This window comes from Lissotriton helveticus, chromosome 3_1, assembly GCF_964261635.1.
Source record: "Lissotriton helveticus chromosome 3_1, aLisHel1.1, whole genome shotgun sequence".
NCBI lineage: Eukaryota > Metazoa > Chordata > Amphibia > Caudata > Salamandridae > Lissotriton > Lissotriton helveticus.
In genome coordinates, this window is record NC_136061.1 from 1,580,899,998 (window position 1) to 1,580,913,827 (window position 13,830).

The 13,830-nt window shown below is 43.2% G+C and overlaps 1 protein-coding gene across 1 annotated transcript in view; it reads left to right on the forward strand.

Moving 5' to 3' along the window:
* The first annotated feature begins 1,117 nt into the window (after nt 1-1,117).
* LOC144823649 (nicotinamide N-methyltransferase-like) overlaps nt 1,118-13,830 on the forward strand; it is a 202,168-nt gene continuing 189,455 nt past the window's right edge. The window contains exon 1 of the mRNA XM_078682338.1: nt 1,118-1,355. Within this exon, the coding sequence (XP_078538464.1) occupies nt 1,202-1,355 (154 nt within the window). The 5' untranslated portion in view covers nt 1,118-1,201. The remainder of the gene's footprint in view (nt 1,356-13,830) is intronic.

The window sequence follows — 13,830 nt, forward strand, 5'->3', positions numbered from 1 at the left end:
GCCTTTTTTCTCGGTACTGCGGTTTGATTTTTTGGTAATAAATTCACTATTTGCCTTAGCTCAGTCCTTTATGCATCCAACATTTTATTTTAACTTTGCTAAATTGTGTTTAGCTGATGAGGAGTGTAGCCTGTAACCGCTAGATTAACTGCATACAATGGAGCTGAATTATTTGGGTGAAAATGAGGGTGATCAAGTATTCTGATTCAGGAGATTACTGGGGTTTGGTTCCCACAGTATCTAGAAAGAGAAGTCACCATCTCTAGTGTATTATTTAGGCTGCTTGGGCAACTAATGTTTGTGGAGTCTGAAGTGTCCTCCTATAGTATGGACTGCCGGTAAAGGACGAGGAAGTTCAAGTTCAAGTTCAAGTTCAGGAATTTGTATAGCACACTACTCACCCAGAGGGTCTCAAGGCGCTTTGGGGAGGGGGTGCATTATTTATCGAATAGCCAGGTTTTAAGTTCCTTTCTGAAGGAGTGGAGCACAAGGTGTGGCCTCGCTGCTTTGTTTTGCAAGATGGTGGACCAAAGACTGCCAGAGCAGGATCGGCATTAGCTTCCTGTCGCTCCCACTTTGACATTTTTGGCAGTTTTTATATATAGTGAAATTGGCCCAAAGGTATCAAAATCGTATACATGAGCACCAGATTACTATACACAAGGTCACGTTTTTTGTTTTTAATAAACCCAGTGTGGTTACGCAATTTGTCACGAATTACAGAATGAGCCGATGCTGGGATTCGAACCTAGCTCTTCAGAAAGTGTTGGTAAATAGATATACGGTCACGTTTCTGTGATGTACGCTTCTTCCCCCGGGTGCAGTCTGTGCAACAAGAAGCAAGGCATGCAGCTAATTTAATGTGCCTCAGGCATACGTTGGCAGCTACAAGACCTTCCCAGACTCGTAATTAAAGGCGTAGCAGGATTTGTTGGCAGCCCCGGGTTTTTCCAAAGAGGAGGAGCATAGGTTGGGTCAGGGTTGTATGACATGAAATAAAAGGTTACCTTATGCTCCCACTGAGTTAAAGAAAAAAAAAAGAGGAGGAGCTTTGTAAACTGAGAGGTTACATAAGGTCCGTTTGGCTTTCACCACGACTATCACAAGCTTGGCAGAGTATCAAGGATCCATTTCGCAACACGAAAAAGGTGTTGTGTGAGATAAAACTGCCACATTTTGTTCAGATATTCAAGCTAACACGATGGAATCTGAATCCGACTTAAAAGATTTATATCAAAAGGAGTTTGATGGGGAGAGTTATTTTCAAATGTACTGCAATCCAAACTCCGACGCATTTGCCCCTGGCTACTTTTTGCCGCTTGTACTGGAAAATCTGCATGAAACCTTCTCATCAGGCAAGTAGCAAAATGACTGCAATGATATACTTTTAATTTAGGATGTTACGGTATAGAAGTAAACCTGAAATTTTATTCAATTGCTTCTGTGTTTTTTATTTCATACAATAATCATTCTTATTTAATCAAATTTCATCAGTTCGATGAAGTAATTTAAAATCGTTTCAGGAGCCTTGATCCCTCCTCGATTTTTACACCCAGAAAGATGTGACCCATTTGACCAGATTTAGTACACTATTTTTTATCTTTGGACCACCAAATGGTACATAGCATTGCCAGATGGAGCTGGCCATGTGAGTATGTATTCAAATTGATTACCTCAACTGTCCACATGTTTGTAGGTCGCATCACACCTGCCCCCCCCTCCATGATTGCTATAATCTTTAGTCTTTTCCATGTTGGGATGGGTCATTAAGTTGTAGATGAACAAAAATCAAAGCTGAAACAAAGAATCTTATACCATATCAATGTAAAACCAAATCATATAATAATGTATTTGACATTTAAGAAAAATAGGATGTATTCAGAGCACTGCAACAATAAAAAGGTAAAAGAGATTGGAGACATATGAAAATTATACAAACCCAGTTCTGCCAATGCATGTAATAATTTTCAACACACATATTAATATCTCTAAAACATGTGACAACTGAATTGCAATTGTGGTTACTGATGAGTTGGAAACCTCTTAATATCCTTATACATTTTAATATGTATGAAGCAGCAGGACATACGCCTGCTAATATTGGTCTGATTGATTAGGGATCCTCTTCGAACAAAGGGGGTCCTGGTCACAGGCCATATCATCAAAAAACAAAGGGATCCACCCTTAGGGGAAAGTATAGAAGTGTTCCTCCAGACTACGTATGTCTCCTACAATGGTGGAAAGCACACAGCTTTCTTTAAATACCCCTCACCCACCAAAAGGACCCTTGGTGGTATGCTTCATCATCGGGGTCTTCCCGCCGCGCTGCGGAACGTGGTGTTTTGCGACCTACAACTACGTGGGAGCACAGGTTTTGAAAAACAATACTATGTGTGGCGTAGGAGTGTGAGTGGAAGGGTCAGAAGTGAGTGAATGGTGAATGGTAAAGAATTAAAAAAATCCTGGCTCAGTGGAAAAAATACATTTTAATAATCCTGTTTTCCACCATTAAAATTCTACTGGGTATTAACCAAGGTATCTTAACTTGCACTACTTCACTGTTGCACTTACATCACATCACAAATACCTGCTCCGCTGTAATTCAGGCATTGTAGCACACCAGGGAGGCATCCGGCCTCTCTGGTGGGAACCTAATGTTGAAGCATGTCACAAACTAGATTGGTGAGTGAGGGTTCTTTTAAACAACAGTGATTCCTCGTGCTGACACCTCTTCTTTTCTTCGTTTGATCAAGAGCCTTATGCCCATGCCCATGTGATGATATATCTATGCAATCCACAATGCACATGTTATTATTCTGTATATTCTATTTCGCCCAGTCTTTTTTATACTACAACTTTTAGAACATGATGTGTATATTAGCCATTATCTAAGAATCCGAAAGCTGTGATTAGATGCAGGAAAACAATTTGGACTACGGACCTGGCCTTTTAAAGTTTCGTATAGATGATACTTTAACAATTTTTAACACAATCTGATATGACTGTTTAGACAATAGGTGCTACAATGTGTAGCTATGATTTTATGATTGTATTTATATTATGTGCCGCAATGTGTTTTTATGATTAAGTCTTTTAAATCGAATAAAGCCTATTTTGAATTTGACTTTGAATAGCAACACCTTTTATGCAAGTACGTTTTTATAAAAAGTGCTAAAAGCGCCATAAACAGCTTATGTGAGCATGTTCTGCTACTGATGAAAATTGCAGCTTTGGAAAATCCAATTATGTGGCCAGTCATTTTCTTTTGCAATTTTACTGTGTTGGGCTTATACATATTCCACTGTAGCCTCTGAAATCTGAACTGTTGTACGATACAGCAGAGGTTATGCAAGCACCGTGAAGCATGGGCAAATTGTGCCCTGGCCCTTTGGCTCTAGGTCAACAAATTCAAAGAGGCCCTTATGTATGGGAATTTGGCGTAGGGCAGAGCAGCAAGTCATCTTGCTGCACTGTCCTATGCCAAAGTGAAAGGGCATGAATTGTATCAATGCAGCATGGTGCATTCCTGTCCTTCCTCCCTGTGCTGGCTCTGTTCCGGCTGCCTAGCATTAACACAGGCACCTTTGCAGCATGGTGCAAGGGTGTCGGTGTTGTCGGCAGGACTGTTTTTTGCAGAAAGGGGCATCTTCCTGCACAGAACCAATCCTAAGAGGCGTTTTTCTCTTTCTATGTGTACTGCAGAATGCTGCACATATAGAAAGAGGAAATAACAAGGAGAAATAAAGAAACTTCTCCCTGTTACACATCACATCGGGAGGTGTAAAGATTTAGCGTTTCCCCAGTTTTACATGCTCTTGTAAATCTGGGGCAGCGTCAAATAGCATGGGTGTTGCATGGGAAAACCCACCACCACAATGCTCATGGAATGCCTCCTGAGCGTAGAGTAAGGAAGAGCAGTTATTTGTGCTGTCCTGCCTTACTCCATATCCATGAGGTCATTCAAAGCCATGCATAGTGGCTTTGTGTAACCTCATATATATGATTTTGTAATCTGCACCGCCGGAGCGTCACAATAGGTGACATTTTGGCAGTGCAGGGGCTTGAAATAACATCCATAGACTCTTCCATTGGTAAGCTTAATTATCAGTATACTGTAGCATCCCAGTATTCACAGATAAGGGATGTGACAGGGTCCATGTGCACACACATACTACTTGATTTCATTGCCGTGCTGCACGAATTAAGCGAATCTGATTAATGTGCACATTCCTACAGCCTTCAAGATGGCTGTTGCTGTTCATGATTTGGACCCCCATTTGCAGTGCATTTAGAATCATGCACCTACAACTTGAGAGCCCTGGTGTCTGTAGGCCCTTGTATGATACCATCCTAGGAATGATGATGAGGCAGAATTATATGGACGAGGAAGAGACAGTTAACCCCATAACTCTATGATCTGACCATGAGGACTAAGCTTATATTTCTCACCCCTATAAAAGCTGAGCTATTATCTTTGCCAAGGTTTTTTTCCTTGGTGTTACTTCCAATAGACGGTGCCAGCATTTGCCCAAAAACGGAAGGTGCAAGTTCAATGAGAAGTCACTGCAGAGACCTACATGGGGAAAGAGGCCGCTTCTCCCCTATTTTGTAGTGTAGTGCAGAGCCAAAGGGAGAAATTGGTGCCCAGTCACAGGGTTGAGGTAAGCAGCTCTCTTGTGAAGCAAGGACTCAACACTATGAATTGATCAGGACATATTTACATAGACTGCTAGAGAGGGGGTAGTGTGCAGCTCCACACACAGATTTACAAAGTTGGAGGAAGGGAGGATGATTAGTAAATGGGGGAAGAGCAGGGCACCACATTTAGTCCCATGGAGTGCTGAACGCTAAAGAAGAAGAAAGCCATCCAACCATGAGTGAGAGGCTGACCCACAGCCCACTCAATGTATTGTATCGTCCACAAGAGATGTTCAAACAGAAACAACAAAAACCGCCTGCAGGCAAGGTCTAAAAACTGCAAGCACTAGAATTCACAGACAAAAAAGTATTCTGAATGTGCTACAGGCTACTGTCCTATGCAAAGAAGAGGTGAGGGTTAAGCCCTTGTCACCCGCATCCCAAGGGCTATATCCAAAGCAATTTACAACAAAAAACTGAGATGTGGGGAAGAATACATGCACTGCAAATTCATTAAAATTATTACCTCAATTAATCATCGATCAACAGCCTAAATACATACATTCCTTTATTCAATCATGTTGGGTTGTATTAATCAATTCTTCTGTACAAAAATATATGTTAATATATGGTGTCGCATGATAAAAGATTAAAACCAAGCAATAAGCAAAAACTATATAGCAATTCATCAAACAAGACAAACAAAAATATTCATCAATGTTAAACAATCCTAAAAAGAACTCCTCTTCATTCCTTAAATATACAGTGGAGGATGTGCTATAGATTTTACCCACAATCGAAGATAGTCCCTTATATTAGTACACAAACAGGAAGTGTAGTTTTTCTCTTCAATTTGTTAATGATGTGTACTTGATGTTGAATACACAGCTGTTATATTTGTGGGGACTTCTTAAAGGAAATGTTGACATGTTTCGGCCAAATATTCTTGGCCTCTTCAGGACCGATGAAAGAAGGAGTGCACAAGGCCAAGAAACCATGAGTTCCGGTTATCCGCCTATCCTGGAGCTCGTGGACCAGATAATGGATCCCCTCAATTGATGTTGTTAGTCCACGTCCAGCCACAGTTCAGTGGTAACTGATCCGATACGGAATAGTCATGCTCACTTTGCAAGTTTTCCATCAAGGCTGTATTATAACCTGGGTGGAGAACATGCCCAGGCTGCATCTCTGAGTGCCAAACCACGGCGCTCAGACCAATCACAATGCAGCTATAAGCAGCATTGTGATTGGCTATGGGAGTCTGGGAGCCTAGGTGCTTCCTGTTCCTGGTTCCTGCGGGGAGAGGTGACGGTGACCAGCAGGTAAGTTTTCTGGTTTATTTATTTCCTAACCCGCCCACCTCCCCCCAACCAGTAGTCACTGAAGTTTATCCACAGTTTCTGCTGGTGTCATAATAAAGGGCTGGGGGTGTATATTACACTATATAGGTTGTCAGGAGAGCTTAACAAGTGTCTGCAGTGGTTTTCAGAAGGGGAAATATTCCAACTATCTCTGGTATGCTGGAAAATACACATCCGGGGGTATGAACTCCGTGACACACAACGAGAAGGGGGAATTCGTTGTTACCCCTTCAAGTGGTCCCGAATTTGCAAAAGAATGAGTGCAGGTGCTTGAAGCTCTGCTCAGAAGCCCACGGCTGGTGCAATTTAATGGTGTGCACTGGATAGCAAGGCCACCTATTCTTAAATCTACCTCATGCCTCAAGTGAACACATGAAGCTTGATAAAATGTTGGATGTCAAGGGGTGGCAATCAGCTTCTCCTTTCATTCTGGGGGGGACATTTCTTTATAGAGGGCTTTACAGGAGTGGTGTCATGTTTGCGTTGCAACAAGTGATGAAACCCAATGGGCATTGTTTAAAACACAAAACTGGGCCTGTCAAAGAGACAGTGTTGTCCCTTAATGTAAAGGCTATGTGAATTTTCATGTTATCTCTTTTAAAGATCCTTAACAAACAATTTGAGAAAAATTACCCCATTTTTGTTGTGGTCGCCCCTTTGGGTTGTCTGATTTTGCTGTATTTGCACCAAAGACCTGGAAGGTAAATATATGTAGTCTTGGACCAAATATAAATTATTCGGACATAATTTGCATACATTTGTGCATATTGCATTATGCTTGGTATGTGCAATTTCCAAAATGTTACTGTTATACCTCAAGGCGTAATTGCGTTGCAAAACTCTGGCACAGGTGCGTGAGAACCAGAATGTGATTGGCTGTGGTTCATGGTACTCGTGTTTTGGGAATCATATTTTTTATAATTTGGGACACAAGAACACTTTTCCCATATAAATATATTGTTAAATTCCATATTTGGATTTTGTGTAATTTCCCCCAAATTGTATGAAATATCGAGGAAAGCAATTTGCATGAATTTGAGGGAAACAGTAACTTTGGGGGCCCTGGTCCGAGCTAATTTTGGGGGACCTGTTCAAAAGAACTTTGAATTTAGCACCCGTTTTCAACGCACTCATGCCCTCCTAGGATAGTTCGTAGACACTGGCATCTTAAGAACTATTGGGTCCCTTGGCAAAAACATATTTTGGGGACTCCTATCAGAAAAATTTACACTAAATAACAGGTATAAATTACACATTTTCAAGATGCAATTTCCCATACTTGTTCCTGGTTAATTAGGAGGGACTACAAGTTGCAAAAGCCATTGCAATAGTGCAATGATACTTCATTATATATATAGAAGAGAGCCTTTAAAATTAGTGAATTGAAAACCAAGAAAGGCATTAAAGATTAATTTTTTTTTAAATGTAATTTATTTGAGAGATGTGGGGCATACTGCAATAATTTCAGGAAGCCTTTTGCTGACTTTTGATGTTTCTTAAACTTCCAAATATTCTAAATTTTTTTTTAGACATTGCTAGTTGTGGTCAGCACAGTCATAGATTCTAAACTTAGGAAATTGAGGGTTATATGTACTAGGAAGTGGCGGAGCGTGTCATTAGCCTCCGTGGCTTAACGAAACGCTCCGCCATTTCTGAAATGCAATGCTGCAACATATTTACAAGAATGTGGTGCAGCCTTGCATTTCCCCCTGGGAAGGTGTCCCTTCCTGCACATAAACAATCCTAAAATGCAATTCTGTCACTTTCTTGTGTGCTGCTTCATGCAGCACACATGAGCGTAACAAAATTGCATTATTTTTAAATATTTGTTTATGGAGAGGAAGGGACACCTTCCTGTACATAAACAAACCATGGCATGTAGCTTTTTCCATGTGTGCTGCACAAGGAAGCACCCATGGAAAGAGAAAAAATGAGAATAAATAATGCATTTCTCCTCGTTTCGCCAACTTAAGACCAGGGTTTTCCTGGTCTTAATTTTGGCGCTGCCTCCTATGTACACCACCCTTGTACATAGGGGGCAACATCCAATACATTGGGTGTTGCCACAACACCCACTGCATGGCACTTTCACGCTAACCATAGCGTGAAAGGGTGCTTATGTATAAGGCAGCGTTAAGCCACATTAAGGGCCTCATGTAGGTAAATAGTATTTAACGATTCGTAAATACCGAATTTTACCGATTCGGTATTTACAAATCGGTAAATGCTATGTAGGTATATTTACCAAAATAATTACCGAATCGGTAACATTCGGTAATTACCGAATCAGTATTTACCGATTCGGTAATTGTCATTCATTCCTATGGTTGAGGCCCATAGGAACCAATGGCAATTACCGAATCGGTAAATACTGATTCTGTAAATTTACTGATTTTACAAGGGGGACAGGGTGTCACTTTGACACACTGTTGCACCCCTGATTCAGGCTTGTGTGCCATGTGACTCGCATACATTCCCTTAGGGCATGTATGGGTGCCACATGGCACAGGTGTACATGCGCAGATGTGCATGTACACAGGAATTCGTTATTTACCATCAAATAGTATTTGATGGTAAATAAAAAATTCTTAAGGGCCTTTGGCACTGTTTTCAGTGCCACCTACATCCCATATTACCGATTCTGTAAATTTATCGATTCGGTAATTTACAGATGCGGTAAATTTACCGATTTGCTAAATTTACAGAATCGGTAATATTTTGGCCCTCTACATCTGAAACTCAAAATACCGGTCGTTACCGACCGGTATTTGGCCACCTACATATGGCCCTAAGTGGCTTAAAGCTGCCTTGTACATAATTAAATATAATGGGAAACCCAATCTACCCTTGAGGGCCTGGGCAAAATAAAATAAACGGGTAAAAGATGCCTTCAAGGGAATTTATTTATAATATTCAATTATATTGCTTTAGTGTATACTCAAGTGCAAGAGTTATTCTTAAACTAGCCAATGAATTTCTTTTCGAAACCTTTTGTAAAGCTTAATTCTAAAATTCTCAGTTCCTTATTTAAAATAGGAACCCATGGACTAATCACATTAGGGAAAGATATACAAAAGACTCGGGTGTATATAAAATGAATTTTATCTTATGAAATTCATCAAGGGTACTACAAAATTAGACACACAATGTAACAAGAGGAAAGCAAATGCAATTATTCAGTCCTTCAATGTCACAATTGTATACACTTTTTCTATCATGAATTATTTTCCAGAAAGTAGTGTTAAAGTCGACGTTTCGGTCTCTAAGCATCCGACCATGAGACCATCTTCAGGAGTATGAAGTATAAAACAGTTGACCCCTAAAAAATGCTTCAAGCGATCCAAAAGTCAAACACAATTTTTGTTGACCACTTCTAAATAAAGGCAAGAGAAATCGTTGTTCTGTAACTTTTATTTTAAATGGGCGATCGTCACAAAATAAGGATATTTGAATTCCGGTGCTTCACGGACGGTGTTTCTCAATTTACTATCCACAGAGACTTCTCAATCATAAAAGTTCAATCTGCTCAATCATCGTATTCGAGGAGAGTTAGCGATTTTTCATCGCATCTGCATCCGTATGGCGGTGGTGATCCGCCCAACATTTCTGTCCGTCCTTTTAACATTTCCCCCACCATATTATGATGGCGGTGGGGACCCAGGCGGATGAAAAGACAGTCCGCCAGTAGGCAATCCGCCCGATTGCCTTCCGGGCGGAAAATACATGCAAAATGGTGGCGGCACTGACATCCATATTACGATGATGGCGGTCCCATGCCTTTCCATAGCGGAGACTTCGATAATGGAAAGGCATGCGAAGAATGCCTTTGGGGGCCAGTTGCGGGCCCCCAGGGGGTTGGAGGTGGGTGGCTGCACTTGGGGTTTACCCATGGTACCCCCAACATTTGCATGCACAGGGTGGCAGGCACCACGCAGTGCCTGTCACGTTGTGCATGCAAATGCACACCATGCCCTTTTAACATTGTGGCAGGTTCTGAATACAGCACTACCCGCAACAATGTTAAATATACAGGATTCGACCACCATGGTGGCAGTAGCATTCTAATTGGCGGTGCAGGACTGCCGCACCACTGGCGGACAGTCCCAGCACCGCTAGGGTGGTAAGCGGACTGGAGTCCGAACGCCATACTAATAGACCCGTATTATTTTTACTTAATTTGATTCCATCTTTCCAATGCAAACCTTGATTTGTGATGAAAGTACACACAACCACAATGTTATGTGCTATGTTGGCATTCCAAAAGTGAAGCAACCCCAGTGCAAAGTGTTCTAGGCACCAAAGTTCAGAATACATGTACTGCCAGGCAAAACCGTACTATTTAAGTTTTCAAAATTGTTGCAAAATGTCATTGTAGCAGTGTTATAAAAAATTGTTCCAGTGGTCCCATTCCATTAGTAGAGAATGAAACATTGATTTGTTCTAAATAAAACTTATTTTGGAAGTTACATGGGGCTAAAAATATTTCTCTGAAAATGTACATAACAAAGTCCCACATCACCCAGGCTCCTCTTTTAAAAACATAAATTGAAAGAAATAGACATGTATATTTAAGAAGCAATTCAGGTCTATCAGAATAAGAGAGATAGGTCAGGCACAGAGTTGAAAAATCTCTGATAGGGGGCCCCTGATAAAAACTGGGGCCCCGGGCGGGAGCCCTCTTTGCCCATGCCTTAAAACATATCTGTTACTAGAGACTTTGCTGCCTTTTCACGGACCACCAGGAAACCACTACTGCTCGCGGAACCCGCTTCGCGGGTCCCGCATCGTCACTGCTGCCAAAATCGGACCATTGGAAGCTGCTGTGGGTGACTGTTATGGCTGCAGGGCTGCGAGCGCCGGGACTCGATATCCCAGGAGTCCTGGCAACCCCGAGGCCGTTACACCTGGCCCGCTCTCCCTGATCGCCCCGCCCCACTCACACATCGTTAAAAGCCCTACCTGCCGTTTTGTCTGTGGGACGTTACTAGAGACATTGCTGCCTTTTCACGGACCACCAGGAAACCACTACTGCTCGCGGAACCCGCTTCGCGGGTCCCGCATCGTCACTGCTGCCAAAATCGGACCATTGGAAGCTGCTGTGGGTGACTGTTAGGGCTGCAGGGCTGTGAGCGCCGGGACCGGGACTCGATATCCCAGGAGTTCCGGCAACCCCGAGGCCGTTACACCTGGCCCGCTCTCCCTGATCGCCCCGCCCCACTCACACATCGTTAAAAGCCCTACCTGCCGTTTTTTCTGTGGGACGTTACTAGAGACTTTGCTGCCTTTTCACGGACCACCAGGAAATCACTACTGCTCGCGGAACCCGCTTCGCGGGTCCCGCATCATCACTGCTGCCAAAATTGGACCATTGGAAGCTGCTGTGGGTGACTGTTAGGGCTGCAGGGCTGCGAGCGCCGGGACCGGGACTCGATATCCCAGGAGTCCCGGCAACCCCGCGGCCGTTACACCTGGCCCGCTCTCCTTGATTGCCCCGCCCCAATCACACATTTACGGGCCAACCTATTTAATTGTTTGTGAATCCCGCTGTGCGGGAGCGCCTGGGGCGAAGCCCGGGCAAAGGGCGGGCCCTCTGAGGCCCTCCGAGGCCAGAACAGGCCAGGCCGGGCTTCTCACTGTCTCCTGTAGTCTACGTAAGCAAGGAATGCTTTTATCTGGTGCCACTTTGTTTCTTGTATATTCATTTATGTTATTGCCAACACTTGTATTATATATTTATATATATAGAAATGTCTTCACCCATTCCTATTTTTACTGTTGAGGGGGGAGCTAAACGGGGTACGTTAGATAATTTTGTCATTAGGACGGTATCCACGGTTGATAGGGACCTAGACTTGGCCGAGCGACATGCCAATAGGCGCCGCTCAATTGAATATATTAAGAGTAAAAGATCCTCAGAGGGCTCCATTTTTTTTAGGTTTGCCTCTGTTAACTGATAGAGTTGAAGGTCCTAAAAGTCCTGAGCCTCCGCTTGATTCCAGTATTCCTCTACTACTTCAGGACAGGGTTACCTCCCCAGATTCCCTGGCTGTTTCTAATTCTATTACCAACTTTTCCGCCTCGATGGTCAGTATCCTAGATGAGGTGGAACTTCTGACAGATACTCTGCCAGTAGTGATTGAGCCATCTCCTAAGACCAATAAACGGCCCGTTGATGCGGAAGCACACCTCTGTCATGGTCCTCCGCCTAAGAAAAGGAGAAGGAAGGGGCATGGTACTGCGAGAAAAAAAGCTACGTCCTCTCCCTGTATTAAGAAGTTAGACCACCTACCCTTGGGTTTACTCTCTCCGCCTGTTACGACCATCCATCCTCCAGATCAACAGGGACTAGACTTATTGGGGAGTATTGAGAAAATGATTAGATCATTTACCTTGCCTTTGGTGGAGAGGCTTAAGAGGATAACTGTTCAGTTGGATGATCAAGAGAAAGCCTTTAAGGGGTCCCACAAGAGCACTAAGGGCCCAACTGGGGCACTCCCTGCCCCTACCTCTGGCATCGTTCCCCCGGTTCCTGTGACTCGGATTCAGGATAAATACACCAAACAACCTAAAAGTATGGCGTCGCAGGTTACTGCAACCCCTAGACACGATACCAATAGGCAGGATAAGGAAGTCACGGGGCGTGTGACACCTAGTTGTCTACTACCCAACCCTATAGTTGTAGATGTCACTGTTGGGCCTTATATTCCTAAAAGACATAGAGTCAATTTGCCCCCTGAAGCGGCCCCTTTTGTGGTAATCTTAACGGGTGTCCCAGTTTTAGAAGCAGGCAAGAGGGAAGACCAGGTCCAACTTAAAAACAAAGCCATTCATTGGCTAAAACAGAACCGGCCCCTAACCCCTTACTTAAATGGTGAAATACTTATGGTTCGGCGACTTGCATGGTTGGGTCCCAGCCCAAAAAACATCACAGGGGACATTGTTATAATCAGTTTTAAAGATAAAGGGGCGGTTAGCTACATTCTGAACTAGCCATCCCCCACAAGCAGCAGCTCGATTACCCCAAGAGAACTGCCTTATTTCTATCCCAGGAACTTGTTAAGTCCAGTGGAAAAGCCAAGATCGTGGGTTCCCAATGTGGAAAGCTTAATTAGGCCGTTTAGGCACCCACAGGTTAACTGTATGAGGAGACAACGTTATTACCCTGAGGGTCACCATCACGCTCTTAGACCTCCACTTGCCCCGCCGTTAGTAAATCCTGCACATTCTGCTCATCTGGCTTACCTGGATCCTTGGAACCAGTATTTAACAGACCCTTGTGCCCCACCCGATCCTTGGTCAATAAACCGGCTCCAAATTCCCCTCCATAATCGTTACGATAGTTTGCGAGAATTGGAGCGAGTGGATTGACTGAGTCGCATATTCTCTGCACCAATCTGTTCGACAATTTCTTTATCTCCAGTACCCATTGACAGCTGCCCAGACATTTTATCAGGGCTGCGTCATGTTATTGCCCCAGTCATCGTTCCAGGGCTGCGCGATGAAACTCATTTAGCCACAACTTGTAAATTGGGCCCTGTTAACCCTGTAGTTCTTGCAGCCAGTACTGAAGTTATCATTTGTCATCCAGGCCCTGTTATTTCCGAAGCCCTTGATGCTAGTACAGCTAGGCAGATTTGCAAGCTTCCTATTGCTCGTAGCAATAGGGTACTAGCTGTTAATTCTAGCTTACAAGGGAATATCGAGTTTTTATTTTGGAATATTGCAGGGATTGGGGATAGGGTTTTGGATTCTTCTTGGGTTGATTTTGTCAGTTCCTTTGGATTCCTGTGCTTCCAAGAAACCTGGACTATTGAGCCTGTTCATTTAAATG